This window comes from Pezoporus wallicus, unplaced genomic scaffold (genome assembly GCF_028554395.1).
Source record: "Pezoporus wallicus isolate ANWC-B61680 ecotype Strahan unplaced genomic scaffold, APGP_CSIRO_Pwel_v1 contig_6926, whole genome shotgun sequence".
Classification (NCBI taxonomy): domain Eukaryota; kingdom Metazoa; phylum Chordata; class Aves; order Psittaciformes; family Psittacidae; genus Pezoporus; species Pezoporus wallicus.
The window spans coordinates 1743691-1770632 of record NW_026636843.1 but is presented as its reverse complement, the minus strand read 5'-3'; the positions used below and the strand labels follow the sequence as shown (position 1 = coordinate 1770632).

Here is a 26942-nt window from a genome sequence, read left to right as displayed (position 1 = left end):
ACACAAATAAGAAACAGTGCCCTGCTAGTTCGACCCATAAATTATGCAGCTGTTCATTACCAGAATTATATATCTCATGCTGCCCTTTGGAAAGAAGGCATAGTGCACAGAGCTGGAACAATTACTGAATTATAGTACAATAACAAAGACCTCCTGAAGTGTCACATGCATGTAGAGGAAGATAAGAAAGGCCAGCTTAAGTTCTTGGCATTTTAAAGAAGGCAATCAAGAAACCCTTTGAATTCCTTCATTTTCTTTCTGTGCAGTTCATCTACATTTTTATGCAAGTCTGACAAAGCATCCCATTCATGTGTCAGCGCTCGTCTCTGGATGTATTAGTGTTTATTACAGGCTGAATTTGCAGATGCTACCATTTGAAAACAGTAATAGAGCCAGTTGTGTGGCCTTAATATTTATATAATTAGTAATGATTTCATGCTTCCCTCCCCAGTGCTTCTGAAATAAAAACGGCAACATTAGCATGGTCAAGCATAATAGTGATCAACACAATCCTGTAAGTCTAAATTGTTTTGCCATAAAAAGCTTTGAATTTCACTCTGAAATAAAATATGTTGTGTTAATCAGTTTACCATTAATTAATGATATAAGTGACATATTTGGCATATTTTTGCACATTTAGCCATGATCTGATTTTTTTTTTTTTTTTAATCACACATAAAATGTATGCTCTGAAGAGTGTGCTGGAGTGTCTTGAATCTTTTTATTTGTTGATCTGAAAACAGTATGTTGTATTTTTCATCTCCCACAAGCTTATCCAGCACTATGGTCTGGAAATTAGCCTAATAGGATTCTTTTTTGTAATCCTTTGTGTAGTTTCAAATATGGTGTCCCTTCATGCATTTAGATTGTACTGAGAATATCTGTAATCATACCCATTCTTTTGATGAAGCAGAAGTAATGCAATATTTGTTGTTAAGATATTACTTATCCAGAAATCAAGCCTGTTCATAACATGCAAGAATTGCACTTTCCCAGTATGTTCACTGCTATGGTGTTCAATATGTCTGTGTATTTGTCCTGGATTCAGCAGTAGCAGTCATTTTACTCCTTCTTAGTAGCTGGTGCAGTGCTGTGGTTTTGACTTTCAGCCTGGGAACGGCACTGATAACACCAATGTTTTTAGTTGTTGCTCAATAATTTTACTCTGACCAAGGACTTCCGGGGTCTTATGCTCTGCCAGGGAGGAGGGGAAGCCAGGAGGAAGCAGAGACAGGACACTTGACCCAAACTGACCAAAGAGGTATGCCATGCCACAGCACATCATGCCCAGTATATAAACTAGGGGCAGTTACCTGGAAGGGCTAGATCACTGCAGGGGTCTGGCTGGGTATCGGTCAGTGGGTGGTGAGCGATTGTATTCTCTTCCCTTGTTATTTCCCTTATCATTATTATTATCATTATCGGTGGCAGCAGCAGTGGTTTGTGTTATATCTTAGTTACTGGACTGTTCTTATCTCAACCTGTGGGAGTTATATTCTTTCAGTTCTCCTCCCCATCTCTCTGCGAGCTGAGGGAGGAAGTGTGGGGAGTGAGCAAACAGCTGTGTGGTTCTGAGTTGCCGGCTGGACTTAAACCATGACAGTATTAAATCCTTCCTCATACAGAGAATACTAAAGAAAGGTAATTTAAAAATATGTCAGGTTTCCCACTTTATTTCATTTGTTAGGACAAGAAAATTTTAGTTATTTCTATGTTTTGAAATTAAAAAAAAAAATTAATAGATGCTGGTAGGCTAGAACAGCATTTAAGGATGCATATTTTGCTGTTCATCTGTTGTTCATTTTTCTATTACTTCAGCGGTTTAAAGGAGATGGGTTCAGTAAATCTCTGTAAATCAGGATCAAATGCTAAGTAAAAATTCTGTACAAAGGAATTATTAAGGAAGATTAATGTTTTAGAATCTGTCCCTTTGTTGTGTAAATAGTAGCATGACTTAAGAAAAAGTAAAAGCAAACAAAACCTTTTGATTGTAAAGATGAAAAGAGGAATTACTCTCCCTTAGAGGATCCAGCTAACAGGGTCTATATGTCTGGAGTTTGGGAATGATGTGTGAATGTAGAGAAAGCTGTGATAGGCTTACAGCATCGCTATTCCTAACAAACAGCATCCCTGAAATTATCAGAGCTGAAAGACACTTCTATTACTTTTATCTCAGGTTCACAGAGTAGTTTTACCAGAACTTCTAAGGTTCGTGTCAGAGGGCTCTTGTGTCTTTTGTCTTATATTCCATTTACTTTGCTCTGCTGTAATCTAGTCATTAAAAGCTTGTATCACTGTTAATTTCAATAAAATCTCTGTTGTGTACACTGGACAGAAGTCACTTCTCCCTTTGCTGTTTTCTCAGTGACCCAAGAATAGGACACTTGAGAGTACAAATAATTAACAAAGTCATTAATGCTTGTCACTAGCTACTTGAACAAGCACCTAATCACTGCTCAAGTAGTAAAGTGCTTATATTACAATGGAAGTTGTAACTGTCTTCTGCAAAGACAGCTCAAAAGTCTCTTAAAATGTAAAAGACTTTTAATTAAGTCTTCAAGACATCTGTCCATCTTCTACTCAGTCTCCAAAACATAATCAGAAGCAAACAAAGCCATATGAAAATCCACCATCAGGAGGGTAACTGCAGTTCTTTCTTTGCCAAAACCACACTGTGGTGGAGCAGAGAGCTCATGTGCTTGCTTCTGTTCTCAGGGCCACATGCTCACCAAGCAAGTAACACATGGAGACAGCTGTGCCTGCACAGCTCCTGTTTTGACTGGTGTTGGGTTTTGAGTGGACTTGTCATTTATATAGCTGGGGATCTGGTTTAGGACTTCCGTGAGCTCTTCTGCCTTGAGAAGGAAAAAAAGAAAAAAAACATACATTCATTTTGTGATTCTTTGTTCCTATGGAAATTGGAGACCAGTTTTCTATGAGATGAATTTCATATCTCTTGTGAATGAATTTCAGGCACTATGGGAGAACAAAAGAGAGCATTCCTAAGCAGAGTGCTTTCAAAGCAGACAGAGAAAACATGACACCCCCCCCACAGGTCTGGCTCGCTCGAGGGGTTACTAGTCTGTCATCTCTAGCACAGTTATCTCAGTACTTCTTTTGAGTGACATAAGAACACTCAAATTTGGGTCTGTGAGCTGCAGATAGCTTTTCCTGAGATCAAACAAAGAAAAGAATTTCTAGTTTGGCTTTAAACATTGGATTGTAAATATAGTGCTGTTGTTCTTACTATTGACAAGGACTTCTTTGTACCTATTTCTATGCATTCTCCAAATTCTGTCATCAGTCATTAGCTCTGAACAACCTAATAGGAGATTTTTGTTATTTGCAGTAACTTTAAATGCTTGCTTTCTCTTTATGGCTGCTGCTGCTGTTAAAATATTTATATCCTTGATTTTAAATAAATAAGGCCTCTATGTTTCTCTAAATCAATGTGATTTAAAAACCCTTTCTCCCAGGGAATTCTGGATGAATGCCAATTTAGCCTTACAATAAAAAGGCACTTTTCTGCTGGAGAGTTGTAAGCACTGGCTGAAATATGAGGATAATTCTGACAATGATTCTAGGGTAAATTAGGAGCAGTTCAGCTGGTAAATTGGTATTGGTGTAGATGAGATAAAAATCAGCCTTTGCATATATGAAACAATCACATATCACAAGATTCACAATATAAACCTAGAAATGTGTTGTAATGAATTTTTCACTAAAGATTTGAACCCTGGCAAACATTCCCCTGATAGCTCTTTTAAAAGAGGACAAATTCAAAAAGATGTATCACGTATCAGTGGGCAATAAACACAAAGGATTCTTTTGTTGATGCAGCAATTGTTTACTTGAATAATGAGAGAAATGGAACAGCCTGTGACAAAAGAGAGAAACATATCCTGTGTGAATTCTCTTATTTAAGAGGGAGGGATATGCCTTCTTTCAAAACCATCACTGTTATTGTTATGATTAATCATAGCATACTTTACATGAGCCCCATCCTTCAATGATGCTTTGCTTCAGGGAGTTGTCAAATGGGCCTCTGTGAAAAGAAATTAATTTGGGAGTTTTCTGTCTGTTCATCTTGGTTTCCTCATTTAGCAGTCAAAAACAGGCATATGTACTTATAGGGCACCCATTGCCATGGTATTAGAGAGCCATGTAATCTTCAACCCACTGCATTGCCCTGTAAGGTATAGAAATTCTATTATCCCCATTTTATAGATGAGCAGTAAAGACACAGAGGAACTAAATGACATAGCTAGGGTCATACACATTTTCTTTGATTTAGTAGATATTTTGAAAGATCTGTCTTCTGTTGCTTCAGCTGTAGAAGCTCAGGATCACACATACACATTTGATCTAGGCACTTTGGGTAATTTAGTAGTCAGCAGGGAGAAGAAGACACTTTCAGGGCACGATTCATCTCATCGTAAAGTAAAACCTAAAGGACCTCAGATGAATCACATTGTAAAAGAGCCCATTTAAAGAATCTAGCTGATTAGCTGAAAGGTGTTCTTCAATTACAAATGCCAATATTTCATCAGATCATACCTAGTTCTAGTACCTTCTTCTACTAGATGAGATTTTTTTTTGAGAGGATATTAATGCTGGACAGCATTCATGCTGAAAAAATTCACCTTCTTGCTAGTATTTTTTATTCTTAATGGTGCATATTCTCTCTCTAAGGAATTATAAATCCTTTAATCTACCTTGTATTAGAAACAGTATATTGCGACTATAGTGTCTTAATACTTTATTACACTGCAAACTCCTACTGTACATCAGCTGCCATAACTATAGGTCAGACATTAAGAAGTGAAATGTAAGAGTATAAACTTCCATTAAGAGTCACAATAAAACTAAGTCCACCTTTTTTTCATGGGGAATTTTACTAACATAAGAATCTAAATATTGGGAAGTGGTCCAGTACTCTGCTAACATAGACACCTTGTCACCATATTTAGTCTCTTGGCAATACTATCTCTTAATTTACAAAGTTGTTTTACATCTCTAATTGTTTAGCATACATTCTAGCTAAACTAAAATAACTTATACAGCACTTATCACATGCTTTACAGAATTCCAGAGAGGTGAGTTCTACTCAATTTTCTTTGCTTCTGAAGTAATTTACCATGGTAATCTCACTTTATCTACCACTCTTAAAATATATGTGGCAGGGCTTCCTCTTTATCAGTTGTCATGGTGTTTTGTTTTGTTTTTTAATTCTGTTTAATTCCTTCAGATCAATTCTTATAGATTTGTGGTAACTTGTGCTCTCTTTTGTTTCCTCTAAGATTGGCTGCACACTTATGACATTCCTGTGAGGCAGTGCTCATCTTATACTTCCCAAATTTTATAAATTTTTTGGTGTTGAATTTAGGTTTTTCCTTTAATTAATTGTGCCTGGTTTTGTGCAGTAAATGCCTGCAGCATATACCAGATAAAAGAACACCAGCTATGGACAGAGAACCTCAGGTTATATGCAGCACAGTTAGCATGAAGTTTAAGCAAGTATTTCTAGTTGGTGCTGTGACTGCTGCAGGTCATGCTGAGGTGGGCTTTTGTGCAGACAACTGTTGCAGTATCACTTAATCAACCTTGTCAACAAGGAGACCTTACTAACCTCTATCTTTTATCTGTAAAATAGTATCCTGAAGGTTTACTTTGGAAACTGGCATAGATCCAGAGAAAACACTGTCAATGCATAACCATTAGGACTGTTTTTAATATTACTGCTTTCTGGAAAAAGAGCACTGTGGAAGGGATATGCAAGCCAGCAGTGAACAAATTACCATGTTTTATGTCATTCCCATATTCTTTGACAATGCACCTATAGAAACTGTCAGAGCACAAAGTTTCTTTGAAAGTCAGACTACTGAGAAGTTGCAAAGTGATAACCTGGGACTGTGAAATAGATTAATTAAAAAATAAAAAAAAAAAAAAATGCAGTGCTTAATAGAAACTTTCATATTCAAGGTGTCTGCCAGGTGTTTTCTGCTTTCAGTGCTATTTTTGTCCCCACAGCAGGGAACAACAGTTTCTGTTTTAATCAGGAATACTGCTAGCACATAATGCCAGAATGGGGGACCAAATGCAACTTACGATGTAATCCATCTTTTCAAACTTTTTTGAAGGATTTGTCATCTCACTTGCACTCAGCAAAGCTAATAACATTAGTTGAATTTTGCAGTTGTTTGGTTTTCAGTGTCATTGATGTGGGCCGCTGTCCTACAGCTACAGCTTTGGTCCCTTAAACCTGCAGAAATCCATACTTCTATGGTGACAGAGATATGAAATACTGTGAAAGTCAGTGCAGTCCCTGGTATTTCTATGAAATTCCATTCTATTTTTGTGTCACAGTGCAGAAAGAATGAAAATTTTCTCTAGAGAAGTCGTTTGAGATTTTTCAACATGTGCTTTCAGACCATCTGAAAGCCTTGCTAAAGTAGGGGCTCTGTCTGTCCAGATGGAATCTACTCACAAATAACAGAGCTCAGGAAAAAATAATTTTTTCAATGGGCTTTATTTTGTAAGTAAAAAAGTAATTGGTTTGATATAGCAATTACTTTTAAAGAAATACCTAATTGCATAAGGGAAAGTTTCCTAATCTGTGTGCACACATTAGGAGATGAAAGTGACAAAGTGCTATGGCAAAGTGTCCTGGGTTCAGAAGTAGCAGTCATTTTTCTCTCTCTTAGTAGCTGGTGCAGTGCTGTGGTTTTGACTTTCGGCCTGGGAACAGCACTGATAACACCGATGTTCTTAGTTGTTGCTAAGTAATGTTTACCCTGACCAAGGACTTTGTGAGGCTCATGCTCTGCCAGGGAGGAGGAGAAGCTGGGAGGAAGCAGAGACAGGACACCTGACCCATACTAGCCAAAGAGGTATTCCATACCACAGCATATCATGCCCAGGATGTAACTGGGAGTTACCCGGAAGGGCTAGTCACTGCTCAGTCGGTGGGCGGTATCGTATTCTCTTCCCTTGTTATTTCCCTTATCATTATTATCATTGGTGGTAGCAGAAGTGGTTTATGTTATACCTTAGTTACTGGACTATTCTTATATCAACCTGTGGGAGTTATACTCTTTTGATTCTCCTCCCCATCCCTCCGGGAGCGGGGGGAGGGAAAAAGGGGGGAGTGAGAGAACGAGACTGCATGGCTGACAGAGTTTAAACTGCGACACAAAGTCAAGGGTAGGACATAGCTCCAGATTCAAATGCTAAATTTAGCTATCTACAATGAAAGTGTGTAAATAATGGTTAGGTTCCTTAACTTCTCCTTGTTGTTAATGGATATCTAGTCAAAACTGCTAGTACAGAGAGCTTTTCAGATTCACTTCTGTACATTGTGTTTGGTGAATTACTGATCTGTATTAACTAGACCAATAGGATTGACAGGATCTCTGTTAATTAAAATGAGAGATTAGAAAATATGTGTATCTCTGGTTCCCATGTAGATATGTAAATTGTAGATGATAGCTATATTTTGAACCTGAATCTGAATCTCAGTCCTATACTTGTCTCCTCTGTAGCATTTCATCACCTTGATCTTTAAAGTTACAAATATATAAGATGAAATCTTCCCTGCATAATAAACTCAGATGACTGTCTCTAGAGCTGTAATCTGGGGTGGAATGAATCCCAATTTATGACTCTGTATTTAAGTAATCTTAAGCTTTATACCCAAATGAAGTACAAAAAGAAGCCACTCACTCATGTTAAGTGAAATCTGGTAACTAAAATCAGTCTTATAAATGTATAAGAGAAGAACTTACCTTCCATGCAGCTGAGAATGTGGTGGAAGGAAATATTTTTTTGGAGAAAAAAACACAGGAATACTGGTGAGACCTGAGTTGAAAACATGTCAAAAAGACAGTAAGCAGAACTATGTATAGACAACTTGGAAAAAGTAAAGTCTTCAGCTGAAGAAATTGTAAAGGAAGAATTGGTGTAGTATATAGGGAAGCTAAATGCTAAAGGAATGACTTGTAATTCACAAGGGAGTTGATCTGTTTCCTTCAGTGCATGCCTTCCTAAATCAGGCTTTCTGTTAAAATTAATTTGGTGATCTAGGGAGACAAAAGACCCAGTTTTACATTCAGTGAAGGCAGTGGCAAAACTTCAACCTATTTCGAAGGAGAAGCAGCATGTGTCTAATGAATGTGTGGAGAAACAGCTGCCTGTCTCTGTTATCCCATCAAATAAATTGGTCTGGAATACTTTTGTTTGTCTACTGAAAAAGTATTCTGGCATCTCAGATAGGCCATTGTGCTCTTAAGTGTTTGGCATTGTTTCTAAATGACTTGCTGCCTCTGAAGTTACCATTTAATAAATTAACTCACTTGACAAGTTAATAATCTTCTTAAATGTGACTGTTAATTCCCTCATAACTACAGTTTTATAGTAGTTCTTATTCTAAAGCTAAATTGTTGGCTCAAAGCCATGCATAGCTGGGCTTTGCAGGGAAAGACAGTGTGTCCTAACCAAGTGTCAGTGATCCTTTTTAGTGTTCTTCAGCTCAAATCAGTCATTGAACTCAAGTCTGGGACAAAGTCATTAACAGAACAATAATTCTTAGATGTTTTGACAAGGCATTCTATAAATGTTAATTAACATCTGCAGTGCAGTTCCTGCCAGGGAGGTGAAGCAGCGTAAATGTTATGTGAACTAAATCTGGCAACTGGAATTCTTCATTTAATCTTTAAGGAATATGTATTATTTCATACAGGTTGTTAATCTGAGTTCCTTCACAGTTTTTCAATTCTACAACACATTGAGTAAGCACAAAGCTGTTTATATTGCCCATTATTTTCAGAGGCTTGAATATGACAATCCTATGACATACCTCATTAAGTATGAGCCCAAAATTATATTATGCATTGATTTTTCTCTTTTTTTTTCTTTTTTTTAATTATTATTACAAGATGGAAAATAAAACCAATAAATTCAAATATATGAAATTACACTTTATGTTTCAAGCTGGAACCTAAAAGAAACTCCAGTGAAATACCAAGCATTGGCAACTCTCATGTTACAGGAATTGTCAACTTCTTACATGATTGGGCAAGGAATATAAATTTCTAAGGAGGTAAGCGGTTTTAAATCTTGTCTTTTGGTATTATACAAAAATTGGTTTTAGGAAAGTAAAACAACAGTTTTTCTTGGTATGCTCCTGGCCAAAAATTGTTTTCCATATAAACAAAATTTCGCAGACTTTCAATGAGTGTGTTTTTGATTACTTGAGAAACCAGGCTACATATAATCATAAATGAGAATGTAAAGAGATTGCTACATTTGTAAGTGTTCATGATCTGTGCTCATAAGAACAATTCTTTTTTTAGTATCTCTCTCAAGCCATTTTGATCCATTCAAAAATAAATAATATTTTTATTATTTGTTTGTTTAAAAAAGTTCAGGCACCTGGAGATGGATCCAGGCTATTCATCTATATGTGTTAATGGAGAGCTACCATATGTGTACTTTCAACACTCATTTCAGACAATCTTTTTACCATGTACTTAGATTTGGATGCAAATTAAAATGGCCTACTTTACAGCTTCTCTTGCATGAATAAATAAAACACAACAAAAAATAAATGTAAGAAGTCTGGAAGGCTTGGTTTGCTGAGATGCTTCATTAAATAGAAGAATAAAAAAAAGGCAAAGTTTTCAGCCTCCATTAAATGTGGTTTCACTTTTCATGTAAGATATGGTTTGATTTCCTCTTTAAAATCACTAAGATTTTTTCTTTTTCAGTCTTCCAGGTTAGATTGAAAGCCCAGAAGTATAGCTCTTGCCAAGGATTACAATAAGACTAACTAAAAGTATTCAGAAAATAGTGTGTACACGCATTGCTTCCGTGTTAATTTTCAGGATATTGAATGTAATGACTAAATGCAACATAGTTTAATTTTCAAGCATGTTTTAAGAAAATTTAAGTGTTCTGACTCAAGAACATTTGTTTAATGGGAGTTTTACTGTAAACTATATAAGCTCATTAAGACACTTATGGATATGTCTTCTGAAAAAAAGATGTAGAAGAAAATAGTTTTTAAAGGAACTGAAGCATAGGTGTAGCTCAGAGATAATGAAGGAAAGCACTTTCTAATATTCCGTGTGTAAAATGACTACAGTTCTGACAACTCAACTGGCACTGAGCTGAATTTTACAAAATGAACTAAATGAGATGCCATTATACAAGCCGAATAAGGAAATGGTTCTTTCATCTTTGGATTAGTTTAATAGCATCTCTGGCATCTGTGTCCTCTGAAATTTATCAAACATACATTTCTGTTTAGAATGGAAGACAAAATCATCAATATAATCAGCCTTTCTTGGCACCTCATTTAAGCACTTTCTCCTGTTCTGTACTTCAGTTATTCAGATTCAGGTAGCCTAAGGTAGGACAAGTAGTTGCCAGATTTAGGTTCTAAATCTGCAACAAGAAGTGTACTTCGAAAGGTCTTTTCAAGTCAGTTAAATGACTTAGTTACATAATAGCACTTACACATAAGGCATCTGCCCCAAATTTGCAACAAGTTCAGTTTAACCTAAATTCAGTTTTGGTCTGAATTGTACTTAAGGAGAATAGGAAAACACAAAAGTGAAGAAGTGAAACATACATATTAATAGGGCTTCATAGAAAAAAGATACATTTCAGCTTAAATTTAATCTTTGATTATATAGCTGTAATGAAGTAGTATTATGTTTTAAAAAACCATAATACATGTCTGCATTTTTATTTTGCTTTTAGATGAATTGTCATCTGGAGTATAAGATTTGTAACTTTGTGATATTGTCTTTTTTTTTTTTTTCCTACTTTTTAATTTATTGGGTAAAGTAGACAATAGATTTTCTCTCTTTTATTTATTCAAAAATCATGGGGAAAATGTTTACTTTGGCACTTGCTGCTTTACAAAGGTTAATCAAATGCTAGGAAATAGTACTTAGAGAAAAAGGCTAAATGTTCAAAAATGCAACTAAGTGATAGAATTTGAAATGAAGCTACACTGGTTGTTCCTAGAGACAGGAATTTATGTTTTAAATTTTATAAAGGTCCTGGAGTTAATAATGTGTAATTATTTTTCTCAAGATAAAATCCCAAACTTGTTACTTTTGGAGAGAAACAAGCCAACAATCCCACCTAGGAATGCCTCAAAAATTTTGGTTCGTTTGAGAAAAAAACAAAACTTACAGGAATGCAGAAATATACTGAATTTTGGGACCAAATTCCTGGAAGTCTTGAAAGGCAGTAAGACAGTGAAATAAGTTGTACAGTTATGGTGAAATAACCTTTTCCTTCAAAATTATTTTTAATGAAGAATGCTACTCTCTGTGATTAAATAAGATAACTCTTGCTGTGGTCCCGATCCTGTTTTCTTCTTTATACATTTCTGTGGTGAGTGATAAGAGCAGTAAGGTTATGTTTTAGAAACTGTGCAGTCTTTTTCATCAAGTTCTGTTGAACACAGCCTATTGCTATTTCTAGAACTTGCTTAAAAGAACAAAGTTTTGTGCAATCTTAAAATATGTCCTTTTAAAAAAAAGAAATTATATTTTATTAGAATACAATGTCTCATATTTAAAAAAAAAAAACAACAAAACTTGCAATGGAAATAAAGAAACCCTTTTTCTTAAGCTATCATGTATATATTAAACTAATAGCAGAATATGTGATATTTCAAGACTACAGGAAAATTGGCAATGTTTCAGTCTTACAAGAGAACTGGAGATATTGGGGTGAATTACTGAATGACTCATCAAAGAAGATTAATATAAACTAACGAAACTACTAAAATTTAATAGATGGTTTGGGTTTCATTAGCCCTAAGAATGGTCTGAGGAAACTGTGGAGATAAGTACAATAAATAAAACTATATGCATCTCTGTTTGAATATAAAGTTTTTCCCTAATTTAAAACTCAAATAGTTTTGTGGTGCAGTACATAACTTACAAAGATTCCTTTCTAAATCTTGCCCATAAATTTTATAATTTTCTTTTCTTTGCAGTTACATGTGTTCCAGGCTTTTAACTGTATGATCTGTCCTACTTTCAAGACTTCAGGAAACTTCAACAATCACGGTCTTCTCCCTTTTATAAATTAGCAGCATTTCAGGGTCTTCCACTTAGTTCAGAGTGTGGAGAAGTAGAATAATCCCAAAGTATTTATTTTCTGAAAGATAACTTGATTATAGCAGGCTCCCTCCAATAAGCCTCTTCCGGGCTTCACAGGATCTCCCTTTCTGAGCATGCCTGAGATGCACTTCAATTTGGGTATTTTGGATAGTGTAGTCATCTGCTGTTTTATTTTACTGACTGCTGGAACCATTTTGTAATGAAAAAAACTTTATGCAAGTGCATTTTCAGATATCGAAGTGAATTAATCTAAGACCTTCTGGAATGGTGGCATAATGATCTGGACTCATTATTTTAAATACATAGAGCTAGATGTAATTGCCATCCATTGATTCTTTTTTCATGAATGGACAGAAACTCACACCTCCAGAAAGTGAATCAGGACTTCAGAGAGCTGAATCACTTCGTGCAAATGCTTCTTCATTGATAACAGAAGGAGGTAAGGATGCCCGCATACCCAATTTGAGCATGGAAATGCAGTTGCTCATTTTGTGAGTGATAATGTTCACTTCAATGGGCATCACTTTATTAAATGCATTCTGTTATTAAATGAAGATAAAAGATTTAGATGGTGAGATAGAATATATATATAAAATATGTATGAAATAAAAAATAGAAAGTGTATGATATACATATACAAATAAAACACACACTATATATAATTGTACACATAGCATAGTTCATCATATATATCTATATGATGGTGAATTGTGCTTTCATTCAGTTATGCATCAGGAAAGTTAATAGCCTTACTTGGATAAAATCACAAGGTATCATGCTACCCTCAAGGCATTATCTGTATTCATCACAAGTCAGGCTTTTACTGTAAGTTAGAAAGTGATCAGGAGAAACAACTCTTTAATTCAGACTCCTTTTAAGAATCATAAAAATCAAATCAAATTCAGGTTGACTAGTTTTATTTATTTTCTTCTCTATGTGAGTTACTAGTCAGGCATTATCAGCTGCAAAAATGTTTATAAAATTGTACAGTGTTGAAATAAATATTGTTCAGCTTAGTTTCACAGCATTCTGTCAGTTTTTCTCATTTTGAATAATAGTTTTTTTTCCACTTTGAATACTCCTTTTTCTCACATGCAATTTGTAGAATTTACTCACCATAATTTGATTTTATGATAAACAGTTAACAGAATCTTCCAAATAATTGTTACTTAAGTCGTTTTTTGACTGACACCAGCTTTAGGGCATATTAATAGATCAGAAAATGTGACCATGTCAAACGTGGTGCTGTCTCAGCAGGTTGCTTGTAAATCAATTCAACAGAATATTTTGATCAAGTACCATAAATATTTAGATGTAAGAGAAAAAAAATTGTAAATGATTGTGACCATGGGGTGCTTTATAAATATTTTATTATCACCAACCATCATTACTTTTTGGGATGTTATGGTGAATAAATAATTTTTTTAGGCAGCAATATGAAGAGCTACATAACAAAAAAAGATTAATGCTGAAAATGAATATTATTTCAAATATTTGAACACTCACTGTGCTTTGGTCTCAATAAATGATCCAGTCAAATTTAGAAAGTTTATTTGAATTCTCAGTGGCATTTTGATTTTCTAGATTGTTCTGTTAAAACTGCATGTATATAGGGGAAAAAAAAATGGGGGAAGAAAAAAAAGCTTATTTTGAGAAAATAAAGATGAGGTAGCATTCTTCATAGGAGTAGCTTCAACAGATGAAAAGACGGATGAGTTCCATGTCATGCTAAAGATGGGTACGAATTTATAAAGATATGATGTCTGCTCTTTGTGTGCCATAAATTCTGTCTAAATAACAATATCCTCTCAGGGAGAGAATCTGCTGTTCTGGCTGCTCATGTATTATTGTATTTGGACTATCTCCATTTGCAAATGTTGACTTATCATCTGTGACCAAAGAATGAAATCTGTATGAGAGATGTGTAAAACATTTAATCGTTATTTATTTGTTAACAAAACAGGTTATCGCCAAATCCTGTTTGCATTTCTTTTCTCCTGTTCTTCCTGGAAGGTGACTGCCTGCATTCACAATGTGACACTTAAGCTGAGAATACAAATTGCAGGGGGTGAGGGTGGGGGGTTTGGTTGTTTTTTGTTTGGTTGGGTTTGTTTTTTTAATGACAGAGGGCATTAAACCAGAATAACAATCCCATATATTATTTTGCATGTTCTGTAAGTCTAAAGAGTATGCTACAATTTGATACATTTGTCAGGAAAAGTTTATACAGAATAGAATTTTATGTTAATATTTGCTGATAAATAGAATTTTAAGACTGGAAAGAATCATAGAATAATAGATTATGTAGTGAACCTACAGTTTTTTACTCCAAAGTATAAAGTTTCACCCAGTTAAATTCTGGGGGGGAGTCGGAGGAGGGGAGGAAGAATGGCATAGAAATGCCATTGAGGCAATATGAAGTCCATCCATGATAGGTAACAGAGCTGGATTTTTATCACCAGTGATGAGCACTGAACTATCCAGGTTTGGGCTGTTCAGTGAGAGCTCAGACCATGACTGCTTTAGAAAGCCTCCTGTGGCAACTTCCTACACCCTTGGCTGCATGGACCATGCCCTTGTGATTTCAGAGAGTGTAAGTTTCCTGCATAATAGTCACTAGTCTAAGAATAGTCAATTCATCTATCTATTCATAAAGACTAAACAAACTTGACCCCTTCTATCTCACAAGCTCAGCAGTCACATAAGGTGTATTCAGTATTGATCACAAAATGGCTTGCTCGCTATCTTCTATGGACAGCTGAGGGCTAGAATCTAGTTAAATCCCTGTGACTTTTCAAGCAACCAAGAGGAACTGACACTATGTTATGAAAACGTATTTCATACTCTGAGATGTCACTAAGCGTTAAGTCCTAAATAAATCTAGTACTAAATAGTTTCTGTTATAAAACCCACAGAACTAAACCAGAAATGTAGTAACATACAGCTGAAGTAATTTCAGGGGAGTGTTTAGATGGCAGGAGCAAATGTAAATGTGGCCTGTCTATAGACGGAACTTTTTATTTCCAAACAAGCTGGTTTGGAAGACTTCATGGGACTATTAACAACTCTAAAATACTAAACACTGCTGAAATTCCTAATACTTTCTATATGTATTTGCTTACCCATGGCAACATGCAAACTTAGTCTTGTGGCACTTGCTCTGCAACTAGCTAGAGAGTAGATAAAGTAGCTTATTTGTTCCCATCTGCAGAAACAGGCCACAAAATTCCTTTCAAGAAATGTCTAGGTAAGCAGGTCTAGGGAAACCAAAGGCTTTATTTATTATCAAGGGCATGGTAAAACGAAGTTCATTTCTTGGAAGATGTCTTGCCTTGAAAAATGCAGTGAACTGAACTGAAATTTTCTCTAGGCTGCCAGTGCTTCAAAGACTTTGTGGTGTGTGACTAGTTCCTGAACATGCACACATTGAAATGCGTAGAGGTTTATATACATATATGTCAATGCAGAGAAAGTAACTGGAAGTAGGCACAGAATGTTAGGCCAGATAAAAATAACATATTGACAACAGAGCCATTACTGATGGAGGTGTAACTTGGTAATGGTATTAAACTTCTAGGAAGGATACAAGAAAAAAAGAAATTAAATATAACAACCTAAGTAACAAACACTTTCATTGTAACATTTGCAATGCAGCCATAAATGAAAGAAACTTGAAACAAGAAATATAGAATACTTTCTATGTGATCATGGTATTAACAGCTACCTTTTCTGTAGCAGATTAGTAGTTTCAGCATTCCCTGGGTGTGTAAGAATTCCCCTCCTTTGCAGTGTGTCATAATAATTTTTTATTTCTCAGAAGAGCACTTCTTACGAAGACCAAGGTTGGTTCTTGTACATCTGTAAGAGGGAAGGACCAGAATCTACCAGGAAGAAAAGGGAGCTGGAGCTGAGCCTTCTGGAAATGTTCTAACCACAGGTGGCCTCTGCACAATGTTTGAAATAAAAGGCAGGTGCCCTGTCTGTGATCAGCCTATGGGTATAAACTGGAGGAGAAAAAAACCCAGGCTACCGCATTGCTATACTGTTCAAGGCTACAACCTGTTGGCATATATTAGTTGTACTCTTAAAATGCCAAACCCATTTAGATGTTCAAGATATAAAGGGAAGTGAACACTTACATTTTTTTACTCTGAAAAGATTCAGACATGAAGGGATCTCTGAGGCAGTTCTGTGTAGGAACAGAATTTCAAGCAGTTGAATAGTGTTGCATTTGAAAATGTCCATAGAATCAATTTTTTTGAAATTATAGTTTGGATCTTAAACACCTACATTTCTGTGGAACCCATCTGGATCACTTAAGCACTTCACAGAATTGTGTAGAAAATCTTGTCCTTCCAGGTTTCCCTGTCTTTTCAGAAAATACTTTAGTTGCTGCATTTCTGTATTCTAGGCAGTACTTTACACCCACTTTTACACCTCTGCTTCCTGTCCTGCCTTTTATTGTGCTAATTAAGGGTTCTTGCACCTTATCTCTGCTAAGTAATGCAGATATAATCTAACCTTATGTTATTATTTAGTTCAGTGATGATGAAAAAGAAGATTGAGCCAAGACAGAGAACAGGAACTAGCAGGGGTTTCTTGGTTTGTATGTGAGTACAGAGGATGCAATTCCAGGAAGGGAAGAGAGAAGCAGCAGGTTGCAAGGTGATGGTGGTAAGTCTACCAAAATTGACAGCAGCAATGGTAGGAATCCAGGGACCATGGAGCAAGGTGATTTGGGTACAGAATGTGATTTTATCAGCACTGACTGTGCCAGGTAGAATGACCATGGAAGGAGCCACTAAAAATATATTTTTAGTAGTCACTGAATCTTGCAGTTAATTAATAATACCAAGAAAACACATTCAGCACAGCATGTGTAGTTTTGGATTATATTTTTTTTCTACAGTTCAGAAATAAAGAACAGTCTCATTTATTTGTCTGATATGTAAAAGTAAAAAAAAGGTCAAAAGAATTTTTTTCATTATAAACTGTTTTCCAGGTTTTACACTTACTAAATACAGCAATTGCAAAACCTCTGTGAAATGTAATGATGTCACTTTAGTTCCAATCGATGTGGGGAAGGCTGTAAAAATATTTGGTCTCAGATAAGGTCATTTAGTAAAGCAGCCCTTGAAAGCCTAAAAACACTTTCTGTATTTGAGGTTAAATAGAACTGAAAATGTTGCTGTTGTTTTCTTTCTTTTTTTAAGGTGCAATATAAAAAGTTAAATAAATATGATTGCCTGAAACACAACTGTGGCAGTGTTCAAATCTACTATACTTACTGTTAGTATCCCTCAGACAAAAAAATACCTATTCTTTTTTTTTTTTTTCTGAGACTAAAAGGTCTCACTAGTGGAATTTATCCTGTGGTCTTGACTCTTTCAGAATTGAAGAATGACTTTTCTGGCTTAAAGACAGAGAGTTTTGGAGAAGCAGGTTGAAAAGCAGCTGGTCAACACACCAGAAGCTAGTTGCTAATTGCAGCAGTAAGTTAATCAATGAAATAGCAGTTTAGCTTCTGGGTATAATAAAAGAGATAAAAGACCACACAGAAATTAGGGTATGACTGACTCTTGAGTGGCATACATTATTTTCCTTCTTACACCTGTTTGCTTTTGAGTAAGCAAGTCATGCATCTGCTTGACAGCTATTAACAAAATAAAATAACAACAAAAACGCATTTTGGGGTAAGATTTGATATAAATATTTACAAAGACAATTTAAGGGAGTGTTTGTTATGCACTTTCGTGTTTGCTTTCAAAACATTTAGCTCCAGAGACAGATGGCTTGTACAGTTTTATCAGCACTTGTTTCATTATATATTCAAGCAGCCAAGACTGATAACCAGCCTCACAGATTAGGGATTGTTCAGAGAACAAATACTTAAAAAAAAAGAAAACAACACACATATCAATAAAGTACTTCAGAGTGGAAAAACTTGATACAGAAATCTCAGTGACATTTTTATGAAGAGAAAGGAAAGAAATTAATGCAATTATAAAATTAAAGTAGCAGGAGCAGTTTGTTTAAGTGGTGTCATCGTACGTGGTAATGAAACAACTTTTAGAAAACTGGGGAAAAACTATTGCTCAACAATGGTGGAGGAGAGAGATAATTGCCATTAAGGCAACATTACACTTTCTCAATACGAAGCAGCAAATTCTTCAGCGCAAGCTACCCCCAGAAGACCTTTCTCCCACCATACTGCTCATGATCTTTTCACTTTATGCTACTAAATAGCAACCAGAAAAAAATAAGGAGTCTTAGAAAAGAATAAGCTGTCTATACTTGATAACATAAATACACAGATTTTTTTTTTTTTTTTTGTAGGTGAGATCCTTTTTTCCCAAATCTGTTTTTCATCTTTTTCCAGTATCTTACAGTAGGACATTTATAGATTCTCTTAAATGATGATCACCATCATTATTAGCCTCTAATATTTACAAAAACATTATGCTTGTATCTGAAGGCCTTAACTGGAAAACAGGCATGTCCTGGGTTCAGCAGTAGCAGTCATTTTTTTCTCCTTCTTGGTAGCTGGTGCAGTGCTGTGTTTTGACTTCCAGCCTGGGAACAGTGCTGGTGATACCAATGTTTTCGGTTGTTGCTAAGTGATGTTTACCCTGACCAAGGACTTTGTGAGGCTCATGCTCTGCCAGGGAGGAGGAGTAGCTGTGAGGAAGCAGAGATGGGAGGCCTGACCAAAGCTAGCCAAAGAGGTATTCCATACAACAGCACGTCATGCCCGAGGTGGTGGGGGCGGTAACTGGGAGTTACCTGGAAGGACAGGGGCTTCTGGGTCGGACTCATTTCTTCGGGCTCCTTGGTGGTAGCGGTGGTGATTTGTGCTGTGCATTGGTTGCTGGATTGTTCTTGTCTCAACCCATGGGAGTTGCACTCTTTCAATTCTCCTCCCCATCCCTCTGGGAGCGGGGAAGGGAAGAGCCCCGGGGGGGGGGGAAGTCTCGATTGCTCTCAGCCTGGCTGGGAGTGAGTGAACAAGCTGTCCAGCTAGGGTTTAAACCACGACAAGGTGTGATAGGCAACATGTGCATTATGAATGAAGCTGCCTTCTTCCAAGATCAGTAAGCATGATCATTCCTTGTGGCAGCTCAACAGTAAAATATATTATTTTAATAATCTTCATTTCTAAAAAAAAAAAAAAAATAATGCTTTGTGTATTTCTTTTTCTCTTGTTATTAAAACAATAATTGTTGATAATATATGAGATGACGTCTTGCAATGTATTTTGTAAATGTAAGCCTTACAATATTTTGCTAAGGCAAAAAATAGTCCCTTTTTTACAGATAAGAAAACATGAGTCAGAGCATTGGAAAATATGCACGCTCACTTGAGTAGGAGTCTGAACATATTCTCAATTCTGGACATGCATTTTATTCACAGATTTTTTTCATATAAGCATCTGTAGACTTACACTATACCTCACAGCTATTTGAACAGTTATGCAGCTAAAGATCTCCTACTGTCCTCTCCTTCTGCCTCAGCTAAAGTTCTCCTACAGCCCTCTCCTTCTGCCTCACTCTGTCTCTAACTGTCATTGGTGTGACCTACATCCATAAAAAAATTGTAATTGGTCAGCCACAGAGACTACCATGGTCTTGCCTTTGGCTGAAATCTTTGCATAGGGAAGGTTGACTGTAGGAGGACTTGCACACAATTAATTTTTGAAGTCTTAATGGGACAGTGGTATTTTTGTTAAAACAAAAAATCCCACGGAGTAGCTCCTCCAGAACATAGCTACCCTATGCACACACAGAGTATGAATTGCTAAACTATTCTCACACAGGGACTGTGAGAATGAAGATCCTAAGCCCACTGTAGGAGAGGATCTGGTTCAAGACCATCTTAAGAACCGAAACGTACACAAGTCCAAGGGACATGATGAAATCCATCCACGGGTCCTGAAGGAACTGCCGAATGAAGTTGCTAAGCTGCTGGCCATCAGATTTGAAAAATCATGGCAGTCAGGTGAAGTTCCTGATGACTGGAAAAAGGGAAATATATTTTCAAGAAGGGGAAAATGGATGACCCAGGGAATTACAGACCAGTCAGTCTCCCCTCTGTGCCTGGCAAAATCTTGGAGCAGATTCTCCTGGAAGGCATGCTAAGACACATGGAAACCAACAAGGTGCTTGGTGACAGCCAGCATGGCTCCACTAAGGGGAAATCCTACCTGACCAATTTGGTGGCCTTCTATGATGGGGCTATGGAACTGATGGACAGGAGTAGAGCAGTTGATGTCATCTACCTGGGCTTGTGCAAAGTGTTTGACACTGTCCTGCATGACATCCTTGTCTCTAAATTGGAGAGACATCAATTTGATGGATGGACAACTTGGTGGATAAAGAACTGGCTGGATGGCCGCACACAAAGAGTTGTTGTCAATGGCTCAATGTCCAGCTGGAGACCAGTAACAAGTGGTGTCCTTCAGGGATCGGTGTTGGGACTGGTCTTGTTCAACATCTTTGTTGGTGACATGGACAGTGGGATTGAGTGCGCCCTTAGCAATTTTGCCGATGGCACCTAGCTGTGTGGTTCAGTTGATACACTGGAGGGAAGGAATGCCATCCAGAGGGTCCTTGACACACTTCTGAGGTGGGCTGATGCCAACCTCATGAATTTTAACCATGCCAAGTGCAAGGTCCAACACCTGGGTCGGAGCAATCCCAGGCACAGCTACAGGTTGGGCAGAGAAGAGATTCAGAGCAGCCCTGCGGAGAAGGACTTGGGGGTGTTGGTTGATGAGAAAATGAACATGAGCCGGCAGTGTGCGTTTGCAGCCCAGAAAGCCAACCGTATCCTGGGCTGCATCAAAAGGAGTGTGACCAGCAGGTCGAAGGAGGTGATCCTGCCCCTCTACTCTGCTCTTGTGTGACCTCACCTGGAGTATTGTGTGCAGTTCTGGTGTCCTCAGCATAAAAAGGACATGGAACTGTTGGAACAAGTCCAGAGGAGGGCCACGAGGATGATCAGGGGGCTGGAGCACCTCCAGCCTATGGAGCCTATGAAGATAGGCTGAGAAAGTTGTGGCTGTTCAGCCTGGAGAAGAGAAGGCTGCGTGGAGACCTCCTAGCAGCCTTCCAGTATCTGAAGGGAGCCTCTTGGGTTGCTGGAAATGAACTATTTACTAGGGACTGTAGTGACAGGATGTCCTGGGTTCAGCAGTAGCAGTCATTTTTCTCCGTCTTGGTAGCTGGTGCAGTGCTGTGTTTTGACTTTCAGCCTGATGCTTTGGTTTGGCCAAGGACTTTGTGAGCCTCATGCTCTGCCAGGGAGGAGAGAAAGCCTCAAACTGACCAAAGAGGTCTGCCATGCCCAGGATGTAATGGAGTGTTACCCGGAAGGGCCAGGAAGAAGCAGAGACAGGACACCCTGACCCAAACTGACCAAAGAGCTGATAACAAGGTATTCCATACCACAGCACGTCAAAGAGGTGCCCAGGATGTAACTGGGAGTGAGCCGGAAGGGGCTGGGGCACTGCAGGGTTGGAGGAGGTATCGGTCGGTGCTTGGTCGGGCTGAGGGGGCAAGTTATCGGTTGGCTGGTGGTGAGATGTTGTATTCTCTTCCCTTGTTATTTCCTTTATCATTGTTATTACTGGTAGTAGCAGTAGTGATTTGTGTTACACCTTAGTTACTAAACTGTTCTTATCTCAACCCGTGGGAGTTGCATTCTTTTGATTCTCCTCTCCATCCCTCCGAGAGCAGGGGGAGGGCAAGAAAGGGGGGGGGAAGTGAGCGAACGAATTACCTGACTGGGTTTAAACCACGACATTACTAAACTGTTCTTATCTCAACCCATGGGAGTTGCATTCTTTTGAACTCCGGGAGTAGGGGGAGAGAAAGAAGCCGGGGGGAGTGAGTGAACGAGTTGCCTGACTGGGTTTAAACCATGACACATGACAAGGGGTAATGGGTTAGAACTTAAACAAGGGAAGTTTAGATCGGGTATAAGGAAGAAATTCTTTCCTGTTAGGGTGGTGAGGCACTGGAATGGGCTGCCCAGGAAGGTTTTGAATGCTCCATCCATGGCAGTGTTCAAGGGCAGGTTGTACAGAACCTTGGGTGACATGGTTTAGTGTGATGTGTCCCTGCCCATGGCAGGGCGGGTGGAACTAGATGATCTTAATGTTCTTTCTAACACTAACTATTCTATGATACTATGATTCTATTCCTGTCTGCTTCTCACAGAAAAAGATATCTAAGTACTCCAGTGCTTTCCAGGAAGTTTGTCAACTTACAGATGGCTAAAGCAAAGGATGTTTAAAATTCATTCTGAGTTTAATGGCATTAACTGCCTAGAACTGTTACTACAGAACACAAAACAGAGAAAATAAATCTTCTGAAGAGTTATAGGGCCACATGTATATTTAGTCCAAAATAAAGCCACCTTATTACTAATTTAAATTTTAAATGGTAATGTATGTCTTATCTCTTGAAATATATTTAACTAAACAGAAAAAATACCTTCCCTCTTTTAGAGCTGTAGTACTGAAGACTCTCCTGCTAACCTTTTTTTCCACTGTAGATTGGAAGCACAAAGTCCATGCACTGTATTTCGTGAAATGTGTCATTCTGTGGTGAAAGGTTTTCTTTGTGTTTTGAAAGTATTAATCCCTGTCATATCTTTTCTCCTTGGTCAGCAAGATAGCATTGTACTTTGAGAGTAGGCAAGTTGAAAATAGTTCTGCCACTTCCCATTTTCCCCTGAAAATGGGGAAAAAAATAATCAAAATTAGATTTCTGTGGTCAGGGAAAAAAAAAAGAAATCAACTTTTAACCTATAGAATAATGTTTGAGAATGTTAAGAATGTACCATGAGTACTTCCTTATTATTGGGGTTTTTTTACTAGGTACCTGCCTCAGGTTGGTTATAACTTCATACTAGAGGATTCAAATAAGGGCTCTGTAGAAAAAAGAATCTCTCTTTTCCAGGGAAATATCATAGTTCTCATTTTAGAATCAAGGTTCACTGAAATTTCTGCTAAACTCCTACTTTACAGTTGCTTTTTCTTTTGTTTTCTAATCCTTCTGGCTTAATTATTTCACCTTGTATTGATCTAAATGGAAAGCAGCACTGATTCTGTACATTGTTCATGCTCTAGTTGTCAGCAATAGGACTCCTTCTTTTACAGGGAATGCAGAAGCAAGTTTAATTACGGTTTATTATATTCTGTCACATCAACAGTGTACTGTATAGTCTCTAGACATTCAAAGAGGAGCTTCTCAGAGATAAGATTAGGAAATTACATTGTAACATACAGAAATATACCTGATTGCATTTTCTGTATGTGTGTATAAAAGCAGCGGGTTGATAATCTGTGGAATTTATAACGTGCCAGTTAAAAACAAAAAACAAAACAAAAAGCAAACAAACAAATGCAAACCCCCAACAAACAACTAGGAAAGAAAAGTAAATTCCATAAAATTAATTGGGATAATTTAGTATTCAGAAAAAAAAATCTGTTACTAAGGGTAATCCATTCTATGTTCATGGAGTACAAGAGAGTGACATTTTCTTTGGCACCATAACACAGAAAGTGTGTCCTCACTTCTAATTTTGAGTCTCAATTTTATTATTATAAAGATATGGGGCTTTTTGCTGATATACCACTGACATTTTTCTTCTGATTAGTACTGCTTTTTTAAAATGCTTTGTAACTTCCCTACTCATGTCTACCTACTAACATTCTTTCTCAAAAATCAATCTATCATTTCCTTGCTGTCACTGGGCTGTTTAATCAAGGAAATATGTCTCCTTAACTCTTCAAATATCTATAGCACTACCCAGCTGTTTTACTCTAAAGTCAAGAAAAGGCATCTCAAATTCTTGCTCAGAATTATAATACAATTAGTAGAGAATCATGACAAAGCATATTGCAGATATTATGAAATATCTAACAGCACAAAACTTGAATTTTCTGCCTTTTTCCTTGTTTGTCCTTCCTCATACATCCAGTCTAATCAGATGAGCAAATTAAGCTATTTCAAAATTAAGTAAGACTGAGAGGAATTTAGTGCTGCTGAAGACATGGGTAACCTGTCTACCTGATTGCAAGACGCCTGCAGTTGGCCAGCTGTGTCCTCAGTAGTGTATGAAAAATGATGTGGATATTTAATATGCATTGTAATTCAGCAGATTTCATTTCTGTCTCCTGTGGTCTCATTTTCCTGAGTTGCAAAAAATTATGAGAACAGTTTTTTATCAAGCACAAGATTTACATAAGCCTTGTTTTTTTATTTACGCATTGATTTTTATGGTTGCACAGCAGCTATCTGAGATGTGTTTTATGGTCAGAAGCCTTACAGATTTTGTTCTCTTTCATGTGCAATGTTTGAAGTGTTTCATGGTTTCATATGAAATCCATCAAAGTTAACTTCTCTCTTGCTTTTTGGGAGCGTGCATCAGGGTTTTATCCACTGGGTCGATGTCTAGAACTATGCATCAACCCAAGTTTGTAAAACTAGTAGTCACTAGAGTAATCCCACATAGAGAGCATTCCTCTGGGCAAGCCCGTTTTTGGGTAGTATAGATGTTTCTGTTTGCAGTAGGCTGTTAGTTCACCAAGGCTCTGCAGCAGTCAAGTGAGTTGAAAACAGAAGGGAATACATCCAAACTGCAGGATTTAACAAGCAGCATTAATTCTCACACAGAATCGGCAAGGGTTTGTTTACTTCCTCTGACATTTTCACCTACCTAGTTTTATTTTCTTAGTGGGACTGAGAGTTAAGTTTATTCACAGTAGGTTCTGAAACAGGTAACTTAGGGCTAATTGAACTGTATTTCCACTTTTGGACACTAAGCGGACATATACTCCCTGTATATGTTTCTGGTGGTGCATATACCTGTGGGACATATACTCCCTGTATGTATTTATGGTGATGGATGAGAGGGAAAGGTGTTTGTTTGGAATCCTTGATCAAATTATTCATAGTCTGTCATTTAATGAGTGACCTTGATCTAAGCTGGAACATAGAGAGGAAATTCTACAGGAGGAAAATACGATACATATACTTCCTATATATGACCTACAAAGCAACTACTTTCTAACAGAATTAAAATGTATCTGGGATTTATCAGCACAATATTTTGTGGTGGAATCATCACTTATTTTCTCATGAGGGGTATGTATAAATTTAATGCCAGATATCACAACCTAATATTATGTCTTTGTTTGTTTGTTTGTTTTTTCCCTTTCTCCTTCTTTCTTCTTTCTGTTTTTTGTTGTTTTCTTTCTTTCTTTCTTTTTCTTTCTTTCCTTTTCTTTCTCTTTCTTTCTTTCTTTCTTTCTTTCTTTCTTTCTTTCTTTCTTTCTTTCTTTCTTTCTTTCTTTCTTTCTTTCTTTCTTTCTTTCTTTCTTTCTTTCTTTCTTTCTTTCTTTCTTTCTTTCTTTCTTTCTTTCTTTCTTTCTTTCTTTCTTTCTTTCTTTCTTTCTTTCTTTCTTTCTTTCTTTCTTTTTTCTTTTTCCTTTTCTTTTCCTTTTTCTTTTTTTTTCTTTTTCCTTTTCTTTTCCTTTTTCTTTTTTCTACAGATGGGCCTCTTGGTCCACGAGGATTGGCTGAAGCTACAGAGATGTGTACTCAAGAATGCCTGGTTTTGGGTCACTCAGACAACTGTTGGATGCCTCCCAGCTTGGGCCAATACCAACAGCCAAAGTCTCCTCTCTCCACCTTCACATCTCAGAAAGAATGGGTTAAGGACAAACTAGTTAATGGACACACATTGACCAGGACCTGGAAAGAAGATGGCAACAGAAACCAGTTCAGTGACCGAAAGCAGTATGGTTCCAGTGAGGGTCATTTTAACCCTGGCAACCACATGACTGACATTCCTCTGGCCAACTTGAAGTCTTATAAACAGGCCTCAGGAGCTGTCGACACTCCAAAGGAGCACCAGTTATAGAAATGGTTACTTTGGACCAATGACTTCGGCCTATTTAGACTTGATAATACTATGTGTGTGTCAGAGCTTTATGTACTGGGTAGACCTCTAGAACTATGCTTCACATAGCAGAGATATGCATATCTTTATGTTAGCACCGTGGAAGGTATGATGTCCTGCAACAGGAGAGAGTTGTTTCTACTAGTTGTGTGCTTTTGTTAAATAGATTAAAATCTGCAGAAATGTCTCCAGTTTGCAAATATCCTTTTTTTCTGTTTGTTTTTTGAACCTGGACTGCTGCTATGAAAAGAAGATGCATTTGGAGAGTGAGAGAGCAAGAAAGTTCAGTGGATTGCAATGATTGAAAAGCATATCCAGTTAGAAAATTGTGCTTTTGTTGTCATTGATCTATGCCTGGGACCATTATACTTGAGAACATACTGCAAACAAAACAACTGAAACTGTAAACATTAAACCTATTGTGCTATTAACAATGTTAATGGACACTTGTAAGCCCATCAGTGTTCCAATACTTGTAAATAGAAACAGTTATTACTTACAATTTTTGTGTACTTATAAAGTTCACTTGAAAAGATACTGTAGCATATTTCTGTGTTTCACAGTTGCTTTTTACTTCCTTTCATTTTGCTTTTATTTTCAGTGATGGTGTTTCTGTGTTAGTAGTCTGTCTGACACACAATGTTCCAAGGAACTCAAAACACTTGTGTTAAAAGAGAAAAAAGGAGTAATGGGGTGGGAAGGAAGGTTGGTCATAGAAAGGAAAAAAGAAAATATATTTCATTCTATGTAGTAGCAAATGGTGCCAGAATTTAGGTAGAATTTCTTCTTTTCCTTCTCTTCTTTTTTTTTTTTTTTTACTATTAAGAAATG

General features: G+C 37.1%; 1 protein-coding gene across 2 annotated transcripts in view; it reads left to right on the top strand.

Annotated features, from left to right (window-relative positions):
- PCDH9 (protocadherin 9) overlaps nt 1-26692 on the top strand; it is a 699152-nt gene extending 672460 nt beyond the window's left edge. For both annotated transcript variants that reach the window (XM_057401874.1, XM_057401873.1), the window contains exon 4: nt 25702-26692. In XM_057401874.1, coding sequence (XP_057257857.1) covers nt 25702-26072 — 371 coding nt within the window. In that variant the 3' untranslated portion in view covers nt 26073-26692. The remainder of the gene's footprint in view (nt 1-25701) is intronic.
- Nucleotides 26693-26942: the final 250 nt, after the last annotated feature.